The sequence below is a fragment of the Rousettus aegyptiacus genome, unplaced genomic scaffold (genome assembly GCF_014176215.1).
Source record: "Rousettus aegyptiacus isolate mRouAeg1 unplaced genomic scaffold, mRouAeg1.p scaffold_m13_p_4, whole genome shotgun sequence".
Classification (NCBI taxonomy): domain Eukaryota; kingdom Metazoa; phylum Chordata; class Mammalia; order Chiroptera; family Pteropodidae; genus Rousettus; species Rousettus aegyptiacus.
In genome coordinates, this window is record NW_023416307.1 from 81,883,100 (window position 1) to 81,896,715 (window position 13,616).

The window sequence follows — 13,616 nt, forward strand, 5'->3', positions numbered from 1 at the left end:
ATGTGATTATTCTATGCCTATTCATTTGCAGTTTCCTTTTTACCCCCATTCAGTATATCATTGCAAATCTCAAAAGGTAAATTGGTATTTTACTTGAGATTTTACTTGAGGCAACTCTATACTCATATTGATAGAATGATGCTTATAAGTAGAAACTAATATTTGCTCTGGCTAAGCACCCTATTTTGGCATGACTATTATAAAAAGAAATAAAAGCTCATTAATATACTTAATGTATGTCACAAATCTGTTTATTTTAATAGGTAAGGTAATTTTATAATAATTTTATACTTTCTTGAGGTATTAAAATCAGGACCCCACCCTCACCTCCATTGCTTAAAAAACATTTTCTACCATTCTCGCTGCCTGCATCTGGGCTGTAAAAGTGCTCTGAATTTATCTGCAAATTGTTCAACAATGTTGACTTTATTGCTTATATTTTACTGTGCACTCTTTTGTAACTTAGCCTATAGAATGTGAAGATGATACCTCAGATTTAATTTTTTTTAGTTAACTATTACCATGATGCAAGAAGACTACCTAAATGTAATATATATATATTAAAAAAAATGCTTGCAAGAGGCAGTTGATTTTTTTACTTTATAGTCACATCTAATATCAATTTGATAGTTTTCATTTGTTTAATTTTCATAAATTACTTCCAGAGCTTAATTATTTAATTAGCTTTCCTAAGAAGTTGAAAACACTACTTCAGCCTACAGGATCTAAATGGTTCTTTTACAACAATGATATATGTGAATGTATATGTATATGGATTACCATTATGAAACACAGTTGTGAACTGCTTCTGAATTTAGGGAAAGAAAACTCTCAGAATAGGCCTTATTTCATATACAAATTTGAATAAAATGAAATAGTAGAAGTCAAAGAAAATACAGTTAATACTTTTTGTTGCTTTTGTGAAAACAGTGTTATTAATATTTGCATATTTATATTAAACTAGATATACTCTACTATTAGGCTTAATATTGCTAGTTTATGATGGCCAATTAATTCTATGTCATTTACTCAAGAAGTCAAATTTCCAAAAAGTCATTTTTGAGGGGTTCGAAGTGATAATAATAATGACATAATCCATAATGTCTCGCACTGGTAATTGCAGTGGGTGATTTTTGCAAATCACTGTTCGTGTGAATATTTTCATCGTTCTTTCAGATGAATCTGTTAATCAGACATGGAAGTAACACTTCACTCACTTGTAAATCTTGAAACATTATTTCTGGCAAATAGGTAATTTTATGGCAGGTACTGGTCATAAGTATATGATTGATGGCTTTTTTGAAGCAACTGTAAGCTGTCCTGCAAGCATGGGCCTTCTGTAGAGCAACAACTATAAGCTGTCTCAGAAACAGTTGTTTCTCAGCTAAGCAGCAACCTTTGCCATTTGTTCCTATGACATGAACTTATTTTTAAATTAATAATAATATCAAAAGTAATTCTAACATCTGAAGAAGTTAATTCCATAGATGTTATCTTTTTCTTTTCAGAGATTTTTGGTCATTTTAGGGCCAGGTTTGGGCATATCTGTATTGTTTGTCTTTATAGTGCTGGTACTTTTTTTTTTTTTTGACACTTTTTAGATGTTTTTATTATTTTTGCTCATCTCTTCCTGAAATCTGGTGTGTTTATTCTCTTCTAGTTCTTTACGCCTCCAGTTTCTGGGTTCTACTTCTAACTTTTCCTTAACTGAGGCTTTTTATTGTACTTCTTTTTTCAAACCTAGCTTTGACTCTGCAGCATCTCAATTTTCCAGTATCTTATAGTCCCAATTTGGTGTGTTCTTTTAAAATCATGTCCTATTTAAGGTCAAAACATCTTTCTCTTATTTTTCATGATAAATATTGCCACATATCCTTGTTTAGATTCATATTATTCCACCTCCCAACCCTCTCTCTGCCCCTTGAGGATTCCTGTGTGTTGCCAACATCTGTTTCTTTTTGAATGATAATCATATCAACTCTGTATATAAAATTTACATTTTAAACTTTCAACTTTGAAACCAAATTCAGAGAGAAAAGATTTTTCCCCATGTAGAATATTTTTTTGTGATTATTTCTCATGGAAAAAAAGGTGATTCTGATTGTATATGTAATTGTGTATAGGGAGGTATAAACGGAAGTGGAAGGAAGTTATGAGTTATGTTGGTTGATTGTGATATGCTAATTATCTGAGGTTTACAGTTTTCATGCCTATGGAGATGATGGCATTTTATTAGGTTAAACATCATTCATTATTCTTAGGCAAACAGAATTGATTCCCTATGATTTATCTCATATAGTAGGTTCTTCCTTCCTTATCTTGCATAGGTACATCTACTAGGTACAGAAACCTAGCTGCAAGGGACAGTGAAGAAAGTGACTTTGAACTTCGCATTGTCTCTGTATAGGAAGGAATGCCAGAAAGTGATCTGACTCACTGAAGAGCCAGTATCGGCTACAATTTTTAATTAAAATTATAAATGGAATGCCTAAGAACACAATGCTCAGAAGAAAATCGTTCAGTTTCAGTAATGACAATTAACGTAACGATGATAAATATTATTCTGCAAAATTATTTATGTGATACACAGTATAGAGATTATAAGATATTTTAAATGATGAATTAAGACTGTAGGATAAAATCAGAAACTTGATAAATTCACCATATCCTTTTATGAAGGCATTCCTAAGTAGAGTGGAAAACTTTCGATAAGTAAATTTAGTGAGAACATTCCTGGGTATACTCAGGATCGCAAATGAATAAATTTTGAGTGAGCATGGATGCCTTTAGTGATTGAAGTGAGATTAAGTTTACAAAGTGATTGAGAATAATAAATTGGTAGGGGGATTAGATTACGAAGAAAGTAAAATCATTATAAATTTTTACTGAATAAGAAATAATTAAAAATTCAAAGTAGAGATTGAGATGAATATTGCAAAATATTTTTTTATTGTTTGCAGTGGTGTTTATTATTATAAAGGCTTAGAAAATATGTTCCGTATAGCTCTAGTGTTAGTTTTCTTTCCTCCATCACACACACACACACACACACACACACACACACACACACACACACCCCTACATATATATCTACATATATATATATATTTTTTAAATAAGATATGTTCTTTTATTATTAGAACACTGGTTCCTATAGTTACTTTGTCTTTTGCTTTTTCAGGTCTAGCTTTTATCTCCTAAAGAACTGGGCTAGTTTGTAGTAGTAGATAGAAATAAGATTTGGGCATCTTTATTTTAAAATGTTCTTCATCCAGTTCTTACTACACTTCCAGGGTTGAAAACTGCTACCAGAGACACATATAAAAATCCAGTATTCTCTTTACTGAGTTCAGGAGGAAAATATTCATTTTCCAAACATGTCACAGTTCAGCATATACAAATCAATTTCAAGTGTTTAATTCTATCTGTTAAGGCAACAGGGACTGTATAATACATTTTAGAAAGGTAGCTATAAAAAATATTACTTTTCTCTTTCTGTTTTAGCTCTTATAGAAGTGAATCACAGGTATGTAGAAACTGAGACTGTCTATAAATCTGTTCCTCAATTGCTTCCTTTTTTTTTTGAACATTGATTCCGGATGTATTTTAAATGTATTAGCAGACTTTCTTTTTCTTAGATCCATGAACTATGAAATATCTTGTACTTATTTTATAATTTTTGATTCTTTTGTTCTTCACTGTGGACATAGATTTTAAATATGATTATAAAGTCAGGAGAATTGAAAATTTTCATTTTTCTTTGCAGTATTTTATCCTTTTTCTTCTAAAGTATGTAGGGATCAATTTTTAAGAGAGAACTTTTACTTAGTATTTGATATTTTAATGCTGTTTTAGAAAAAGGAAGAAAATTATATTTTATGACTGTTAAGGTAGGTATTATTTTTGGATATATTTATTAGAAATATTTGCACTTTGACCAAGTGTGCCTTCAAATAATAATGAATAACCGTACATCTATAGGACATAACCTTTTTATCATAGTAAAGTATTACTATATAATCTTTTTATGGTTTAAATATTTACATTTAACCTGAGTTATTGAATAGCACAGTTAAGTGTATGTTAAATGCCAACATTAATGTTTAACCCTCTTCAATTTAAATGTTTTCCCCCCTTATTCTTTTGTCCATTTACTTTTACCCGTTCTAATATGGCAATAGCCATAAATTTCCCCAAATGACTCAGTGTATCCTCGATTTGGGATTCCTCAATTTGGGATTCCCTAAATCTTATGGGCAACTTTTTTTTTTCTTTTTTAAAAATAGCCATTCCAGCACATGAATATTTTCTGAGCCGCAGTCAGGCCGGTAATTCTCTGACTTGTGCTTTATCAACTGCATTGTCAAAGTTTCCTTATTTCTCTAGAGGGCTTGTCAGACTCGGAGGTTGAAGCTTATTGACTGTCCTGTGCCTGTGCTATCTACATAAGATGGAAATATCTATGTTTAATCATTCAAAATCACCTGAACTAGGAAAGCTTAAAGTAAATAGCTCTATTGTGAAGACTTCTGTTATATACCACTACTTTTCCTGTCATTACCGCCTGAGTCCATTATCAGAAGTATCACCTTAATTATTGACCATCTTTTATGACCTATAAGTATGCTATAGAAATCAGTTGTCAAGAAGTTTTTCAAATGCATATCTTGAGTTAATCTCACATATAGTCATGATCTGTTTTCCATTATACTATTTCATCACTTTCTCATTTCTTGATGGTTGAACTTATTTCCCTATCAATATTTATACACACCTATTTGTAGTTTTCTTTTTCTAAATCACCTATATATTTCACAAAAAGACATGCCTTAGTGCAATAAAATAGAGAAAAGAGTGATAGTGTCTCAATCAATATTGAGAGACCTTAATTTGTAAAGATTTAAATATTTGTAATAATTATTTTTTACCATTAACTGTTTTTTTTTTTAATAATCATTAATTATGTTCTAGGAGCTATCAGTCTCAATGTGTATTAAGTACATAATTGTATATTTCTTCAAAAGATCTTATGATTTTTAGATTTATATATTCTATATCTAGTCTCTGGAATTTCTCTAGAATTCTTCAAAGGGCTGAATTATTATGCCCCCCCCCCCCCCACTTTATAGTTCACTTCACTGCAATAGCACTTACAGTGATTGCTTAAGAATTATATTATTTTCTTCAAATGATTCAATTTATCACCATAAGACTTATAATTATACTTAATGAAATATTTTAAAGGAAGCCTTAACTCATTTTACAATAATACTGCCCCCATCCTAGCACTTCTGAAAATACTTTTTAGATTTTGTTATTGACATTATACCAGATTATAACTCTGTTTACTTAATAGAATTCTAGCCTTCACTGCACATGGATGAGTCTCTTTGAAGCACACTTTTTCCGTAATGAAAACTCACTGATTTTTTCCCCTTTTCATAGCTTTCTTCTTTATTACTATATTGATCTTTCAATATCTTGGAAGTTTAAATCCTATATTTTTTATATCATGTGTAATTCATTTGTTTTCTTGTCTAAGACACTAATCAATCTTTACCCAATTACAACATTTCAGCATTGTTCCTATTCTTTTCACTTTGGAGCAGTTATTCTCACTTGTTTAGGGATATCATTTTCAGTGCCTGCTTACTAAACCTCACATAATCCCGTTAGATTTTGTCTTTTTGTAGTGATCTCACTTTATAAGATTTTTGTTCAGGTAATGTACTCGAAATGAAGCAAACACTTTTTCAGTTCTACTTAGTTGGTTTTTTTTTTCTTTTTAAAATTTCTTTAAAGATTTGCCTCAGTCACTAGACAGAAACAGAAGAAAAATATAATAGTTATAATACTTCTTAACTAGACTAGAAGATTGGGAAACTAGGGTGGAAACCTTTGGGAGTAAAATTCCTTTTTATAGATATAGGAGTATCTGCCGCTCTATACCATTCTAAATAAGGACCTGCTTTAAGAAGACGCTACTACTGATCTTCATTTAGTTCTTTTTGACAATATTCTGCATTTCTTCTCTCCCATGTGTAAGTATTACAGAAACGAATGTTTATATCTCTGTAATTCTACAGTTGATGTTAAATCTGGAGCAAAGTAGCTTTATTATACCTCAAAAATAGTCTTTTTTTCTGTACATTGGTGTCCTTTATGCCAAAGATTAGTATAATTTGATCCGATACTCATTTTTGTCACATTACAGATTTATTTTTCATAACAAAAATGCTTAATCTTTCAAAGAAAAATTTTTTTTATTAGCAGCTTCATTTCTGTTAGAGAAACCTTTAACTATTCTTACTCAAGCTGTTGTTATTGGATTCTACCGTGGAAAAATTTCTTGGTTCTTATTTAAAAAACTGAATTGTGATAGCATGTTTTAAAATAAGAAATCCCATACACAGCTAAAATAATGGAAGCCAATGAAAATTTATTAATAGTTTATTACTTTCAAAGTTTAACTCATTTCTATCTTTTTCTTTGTTAAACAACTAGTGAGGATATCACCTTTTTCTTTTGTATAGTGGCCAGCACTGTGTAACAGAAGAGCTCAAGCGGCTTGACCTAATCATTTAACCCCTTTTCCACCCACCTCAGTCTCTGAACATTATAGATTGTATCAAAGGACATGATAATTTTCAACGATGATTTTATATGCATGTGGCTTCTGTAAGGTTGTTTGATTAATTGAAAATTATGAAGTAAATTATGATTTCAAGATGGGGATCTTGAAAATATATGAACTTTAGTATGGAGATTAAAAACAGAAAATTTTAAATTCAAAAAATAGATTTATCTTTATTTGATATTTATAATAGGTTCGGTATGTAAACAATGGTAATATCAATTAAAGCTCACATATGGCTCTAATTTATATATTTTTATTGATCAATTATATATAGTTTATGCACAAAGTGGTCATTTTCATTACACAGCATTATAATTAGAAAACTGCCTTGGTTTTCTTCCCTCCTTAATTTAAAAATTAACAAAAAGTTCATGGTGAAATAACTTGTTATATTAGATGTTTCTGATATTCCTGATTTGAAAATTCAGAATAAAATTTCTTCAATAAGCCTTGTTATTACTTTTTTCCTCAGCTAATTATTTATTTATTTAAATGGTCTCATCTCTGTATAATGAAATAAATATGTCAGGTATTTGGTTGAAAAATAACTTCTTAGCTTTTCCTTATGGTAAATTTAGAGCTTTTATGTGCTCATGTAGAGTGTTTCTTTTTGTTTGATCTCTGAAAACAATGACATGGGTGTAGGCTAGCAATAAAAGCTGCATATTACAGATACACTTTTTTGAAGGCTTTTCGAATAATCTGAAGCTCAGCAACATTTATTCTGAAATAGTTTGCTTTCCTGGGAATTGTCAAGGAGACTTACCTTGTTTAGTGAAGGTCATTGAAATGTACTGGTATATGTTTGTCTACTTTTGGGGGGAAGGAAGTTAATAGATAAAATGTGTTATTTAGACTACTCATTAAGATAACTTTATCTTTTAACTCTTTCTGGCACTGATGAAGTTTAACTAAGTTTAAGTATATTCTATTTTATTCTTAGAAAAGTGATTACCTCCAGTTTTGCCTTTATGGCTGTATTAGTTTCTAATGGATGCTGTAGAAATTTTGCAGCTTTAAAGAAAAGAAAGTTGTTCTTTCATAGTTTTGGAGACCAGAAGTTAGAAATCGATATCACTGGGCTAAAAACTGAGTGTTGGTAGGGATATGCTTTCTTTGGAAGTTCTAGAGGAGAATCTGTTCCTTACCACTTCCAGTTTCTGATGGTTATTGGCTTTCTTTGGTGATTGTCTGTATCACTCCAGCCTTTGCCTCCTTCATCAAATTGCTTTTCTTTTTTATCTTTAGAGTATCCTTCTGCTGTTCTCTTATAAGGATATATGTGATTGCCCCCCTGAATAATCTAGATAATCTTGCTATTTTAAGATTCTTACTCTCATCACATCTACAGTGATCTATTTTTTGATATATAAACTATCATTCACAGATTCTAGAGAGTAGGATGGAGATGTTTTCTGAGAGACCGTTTTTCAGCCTTTGTAAATGGCAGAGATATTTTTCTAACATAACCTTACTGAATCTTAAGATCGGTTCAAGCAGAAATAACAAACAAAACTGAAAAAAAAAATAGTCATAAGTACTTTAAAAAAAAAAAGCTTAGTAGTAAAATTTTAATTGAATTAAAATGAAATTTAAGAGCTTTTTAAAAATTACGTTAAGCTCTATAAAGGTTTTGATTATGTATGTATTTAAAAATAATATTTATACTATGTTATTTGTAAATATAAAAAACACATTTATTTCTTCAGGATTCTAGTCATTGGTAGAATCATCATATTCTCCTCTGGAATATAACAGTTTTCTTACTTAATTATGAACACTTACTCTTCTTTATTTTTGTTCCACACACTTCTAAAAATCACTTAAGAATAAATTTTGATATGTCCTGTATGTACGTGTATAAATTTTTTCTCTTTATAAATATTTTTATGTAGACATATAGGTACAGATATAGCTACATTTCAGTCATATTTTTACATACAGACCAAATGGTGATATTTGCATTACACATTATTTAGATATTATATATTTACATGTATTATTAATTATAGTACATACTTATATACTTATATTTGTATATAAAGTTTATGTATACTGTCATTATATTAGATAGTATGTAAATTAGGGTAATTTAAAAGGAGCAATAACACTAATTTATAAATTAGAAATGATTTTGCTTGTTTTTTTTTACTTTGACCTATACCTCATTAAATAGTTATCTTTATTATATATATAATATATATATTTTTTTACCCCTCTTTAAGCAATTTTTTTTTTTTTTTTTTTTTTTTTTTTAGAGAAAAGGTTTCCTCATAGCATGTAGTTGTGATTTGGGTAGTATAATCTGGGCAAATTAAATGATATTATTCAATATATATGTCTTTACTATTGGTTTTCTACACATGCACTCATGAAACCCAGAGTTACATTCAATAACATTTTCCAGAGTATGCTAACACTTTTAACCAGCTGAACACATCTACTGTTTTTATATAAAATTGTTGGCTACCTGAGGAGAACCTCATCTTAGTAATTTTCCAGTCCATAGGAACAATATTCTTTGGCAAAAAGCATTTCAAAATATATTCCCCAAAATGAATGAATACACACACACACACACACACACACACACACACGCACACACATGCAACAAACATACCTTTTTTTTCGGTCTTCAATGTTTTACCAAACGGTTTCTTTTAGTGTATGTTTTAATCCTATATGATATTTTTAAAAATAAAATTTAACTTCATATAGTTCACTCAGTCAGTTTTGCTTTTGCCAGGTAGAGGTTTCTTTTATTCACTTCTTTATTCGATTTAATAATGTATTTTGATGCTAACCTCTCATAAGCCAGAGAGATAATTAGACTCATTAAAAAAGGAGCCTAATACCATTTTTTTGCTATGATCCAAAATGTTACAGGTTCACAAAGTATGTATTTGCCCTATAAAAAATTCATCCTGGTTCATTTTCATTAGTATATTTCTATGAAGTGATTTGATGCATTTTTAAAGTTCTATTTTTAGCACTGTATTAATATATTTAAGATACTCATGTATGTAATTTGAATAGCACAGCTTCAGGAATGTATGTACAATTATACAATAAACATATTTGTAATCCTTAATAAAATACCTTTTTTTTTAAATTACAGAAGCTCTTCCAGTGAAATGAAGTGATAAAAATATAGAAAAATAAAACTGAAAATAAAACCTACTATTCTCTCTATCTATAGCCAACAGCTCACTATTTTTTCTCTCTTTTTAAATACTTTAGTTTATTAGTTTGTGTGCATTTACATTAGGAAGGTGCAGTACATTCTTTTTATAGCACTTGAACAATTTTTTTTTCAACCTTCAATATAATTCAATGGTATAAATTTTTAACTAAACATTATTCAGTCATTCACTGCTGTATATTATACTACAAATTCATGTGGCTTAGGGATATATCTTTTGGGATAAAATACTCCAAAAGTGAGATGAATTTGTTTGTTCATGTTTTTGTGATAATTACTTGAATAATAACAACACTTGGGTATGATTGGCTTCAAAAAGTGCCAGGCATAATGAAGGAAGACAAATTGAATTCATGTAAGTTAGACATTCCTTTTTACCATTCCACCTGCCCACTCCATTATAAATCATGATTCATCCTTTTTCAGTATTTGCAGGAAGTGCTGTGGAAGTCTGTTAGGAATAAGGAAGTGATTTTCTATTGTATATATGTACCACAGTTTCTTTAGCCAGTCATCTATTGTAGGAAACTTTGGTTGCTTCCATGTCCTGGCCACTGTGAATAAGGCTACTATGAACATTGGTGTGCAAATATCTTTCTTGATATGAGTTTTCAACTTTTTGGGGTAAATACCCAGTAGAGGGATTGCTGGATAATATGGTAATCAATTCTTAGTTTTTTGAGGAACCTCCATGTTTTTCATAGTGGCTGTACCAATTTGCAGTCCCACCAGGAGTGTATGAGGATTCCTAATTCTTCACATCCTCTCCAACATCTGTTATTTCTTGTCCTGCTGATTACAGTCATTCTAACATGTATGAGATGGTATCTCATTGTGGTTTTGATTTGCATTTCCCTAATAGCTAGTGATGTTGAGCATCTTTTTATGTATTTTTTGACCATTTGTATGTCCTTTAGGGAGAAGTATCTGTTCAGGTCCTCTGCCCATTCTTTGATAATTGGATTATTTGTTTTCTATTGTTGCTGAGTCAAAGGAGTTCTTTGTATTTTTGGATATTAGGCCCTTATCAGAGGCGTTGCTTGCAAAATATACTTTCCCATTCTAATGGTTGTCTTTTTACCTTGCTGACAATCTTTTTTTGCTGAGTAGAAGCTTTTTAGTTTGATAGAGTCCCCTTCATTTATTTTTGCTTTTACTTCCCTTACCTTTGAGGTCAAATTCATAAAATGCTCTTTAAGTCCAAGTTTCTTAAGTTTAGTTCCTATCTTTTCTTCTATGTATTTTATTGTTTCAGGTCTTATATTCAGGTCTTTAATCCATTTTAAGTTAATTTTGGTGTGTGGTGATAGACATTAGTCTAGTTTCATTCTATTGCAGGTGGCTTTCCAGTATTTCTTGGACCATTTCCTGAAGAGGCTTTCCTTTCTCCATTGCATGTTTTTGGCTTTTTTGTCAAAAATTATTTGCCCATATAAAGATGGGTTTGCTTCTGGCTCTCGATTTTGTTTCACTGGTCTGTGTGTCTGTTTTTTCTGTCTATACTGTGCTGTTTTGATTACTGTCACATTGTAGTATAATTTGAAGTTGGGTAGAGTGATGCCTCCAGCCTCATTCTTTTTTCTCAAGATGACTTTGGTAATTCAGGGTCTTTTATGAAGAGATGAAATACTGCCATTTGCAACAACTTGGATGGACCTTGAAATAATCATACTAAGCGAAATAAGCCAGACAGAAAAGTTTGAAAATCACATATCTTTTATATGTGAGATATGAACCTAAAAGCAACAAATGAACAAAACAAACAGAGAATCATGGACATGGACAATGGACTAGTGGTGACCAGAAGAGAGGGAGAAGGGAGGAGGGGGGAGGGGAAACATAGATAAAATGTTAAGTAAATAAATAAAATTTTAAAAAGATAATATACAGTAGTGAATAAGGTACCAAATCATATCAAAATATACAAATATTGCTTTAAATCATAAAAAGAGTATTTTGTAATGCTTTACCCAATTGTGTTAATATAGTTAAGTAGATTCTATATCCCTTTTCTTTTTATTGCATTGGCCATGCTTAGTCAATTTTTCTTGGTCTTGTATCTACTATTTCTTCATTATTGTAATATTCATAATTCTAAATCAATTCAGTACCACTTTATGGTTTAAATGAAATATATTTCTACACTCAAAAGAAAAAAAAAAAGAATAAGGAAGTGAGTATCAAAAGCTCTGTGGTCAGCTTTTGGCTTAGCCACTTGGTGACTTTGGGCTTTTGGGCAATTCACTTAAGCTCACTTAATATTTGTGTCATAAAGATTCTCTGGAATCAAGTGAGATACGACTATGAACGTTTTCTAAACTATAAAACATTATAATATTTAATTGCTGAGAATTATGCATACTTAAGCTTTCCTCTACTAAAGGAGACTGAAGAATATGTTCTCTCAATGTTGAGAATATGGTATAGCTCCTAACATGAACATTTTTGATCATTCTCTATCCACTTTTAGGTTTAATTAAAAAAAAAAAAACTTTAAAAAAAGCTATAGTTTTAATCACTTGGATGTTTCATTCCTGTAGCTCACATTTTTTATTTAATCATACCGATAAAGTCTTTTGTTCACCAAGTTTAAAATGGTGGATTCAGTAAAACTTTTATTTGCATTTGTTGTTGTTTTTTTATTATTGATAAAAACAATGATGGCATTGTCAAATACAGGAGCAGATGGCAAAACGGGAAAATGTTTGGTTTTATATGGTAAAGCATACTTGGAATAGGGTATTGAAGAAGTCAAGAAGAGGTAGAAAATATTTGCAAGGCAGTGTGTGTGCGCATTTATGTGTGTGTGTGCATAGTAAAAGTGTTAACCAAAATTTACTTTTCTCCTTTAGCTTCTTGAAGATGTTATCATTAATTGCTATGAAAATGAAAAGAAAAAGATAGAGATATAACTCATCACTTTTTTAAATAGAGTAGGATTATTTCCTCCCAATGATTGATTTATTGACAGTAGTTCCCAAAAAATATTCATTTTTTTTGTTTCCTATTGTATGTGAACTTTAATTAACCACTCTATTGGTTGATTAGCAATGATAGAAATTGCCAGAGAATCATAAAATATTCAAATTTGAAGAGCCTATAAGGACCCTCCCTATACTGTAGCAAATGAGGAAAGCAAGGGCCACAGAATTTAAACATCTTTAAGGTCACACATCTGGATGGTAGTTTAGATTTTTAAGATCATTCCTCCTTTTCTGATATGTAGCAGTGCTCATAAACTATTATGCATTACCTTAGTTTTGAAGTATTTTAAAGCAATAACATCTTGTTCTCTTTTTAGGTAGTTATTAGGAGTAAAAGTGGAGAGATCTTGTATCGTATTTCACCATGGGCGAAGTATGTGGCTCGTGAAGGTGATAATGTGAATTATGATTGGATACACTGGGATCCAGAACACCCATATAAAGTGAGAACAACAAATCTTTAAATAAATGCTTGTTCCAATATTTCTAGGAAAATTAATTTTAACTTTTATAACTTTTATAGTAATGTTCAACTTTTCTCTTCATTGCTGGTTTAATCTACATCATGCTGCACCCGTTTGCTATACATATATCAGAATTCATCATCTGTAGCCAATAAAATATAAAAGTGAGGCTTTTTTGTTTGTTTGTTTGTTTTAATTTTGTGTTTCTGAGGTTGGAGTAGGGAGAAGAAAACTCAATCTCTACATAGTGACCTACAAGGAGTACTGAATAAAAAATAAAAAAAATTAACCACAATTTCTGATTCATCAGAGACTTAAGTGATGAAATG

At 30.4% G+C, this 13,616-nt stretch overlaps 1 protein-coding gene across 1 annotated transcript in view; it reads left to right on the plus strand.

Annotated features, from left to right (window-relative positions):
* Positions 1–13,616, plus strand: part of GBE1 (1,4-alpha-glucan branching enzyme 1) — a 235,075-nt gene that overhangs the window by 99,926 nt on the left and 121,533 nt on the right. Inside the window, exon 4 of the mRNA XM_016143897.2 lies at positions 13,141–13,266. Within this exon, the coding sequence (XP_015999383.1) occupies positions 13,141–13,266 (126 nt within the window). The remainder of the gene's footprint in view (positions 1–13,140; positions 13,267–13,616) is intronic.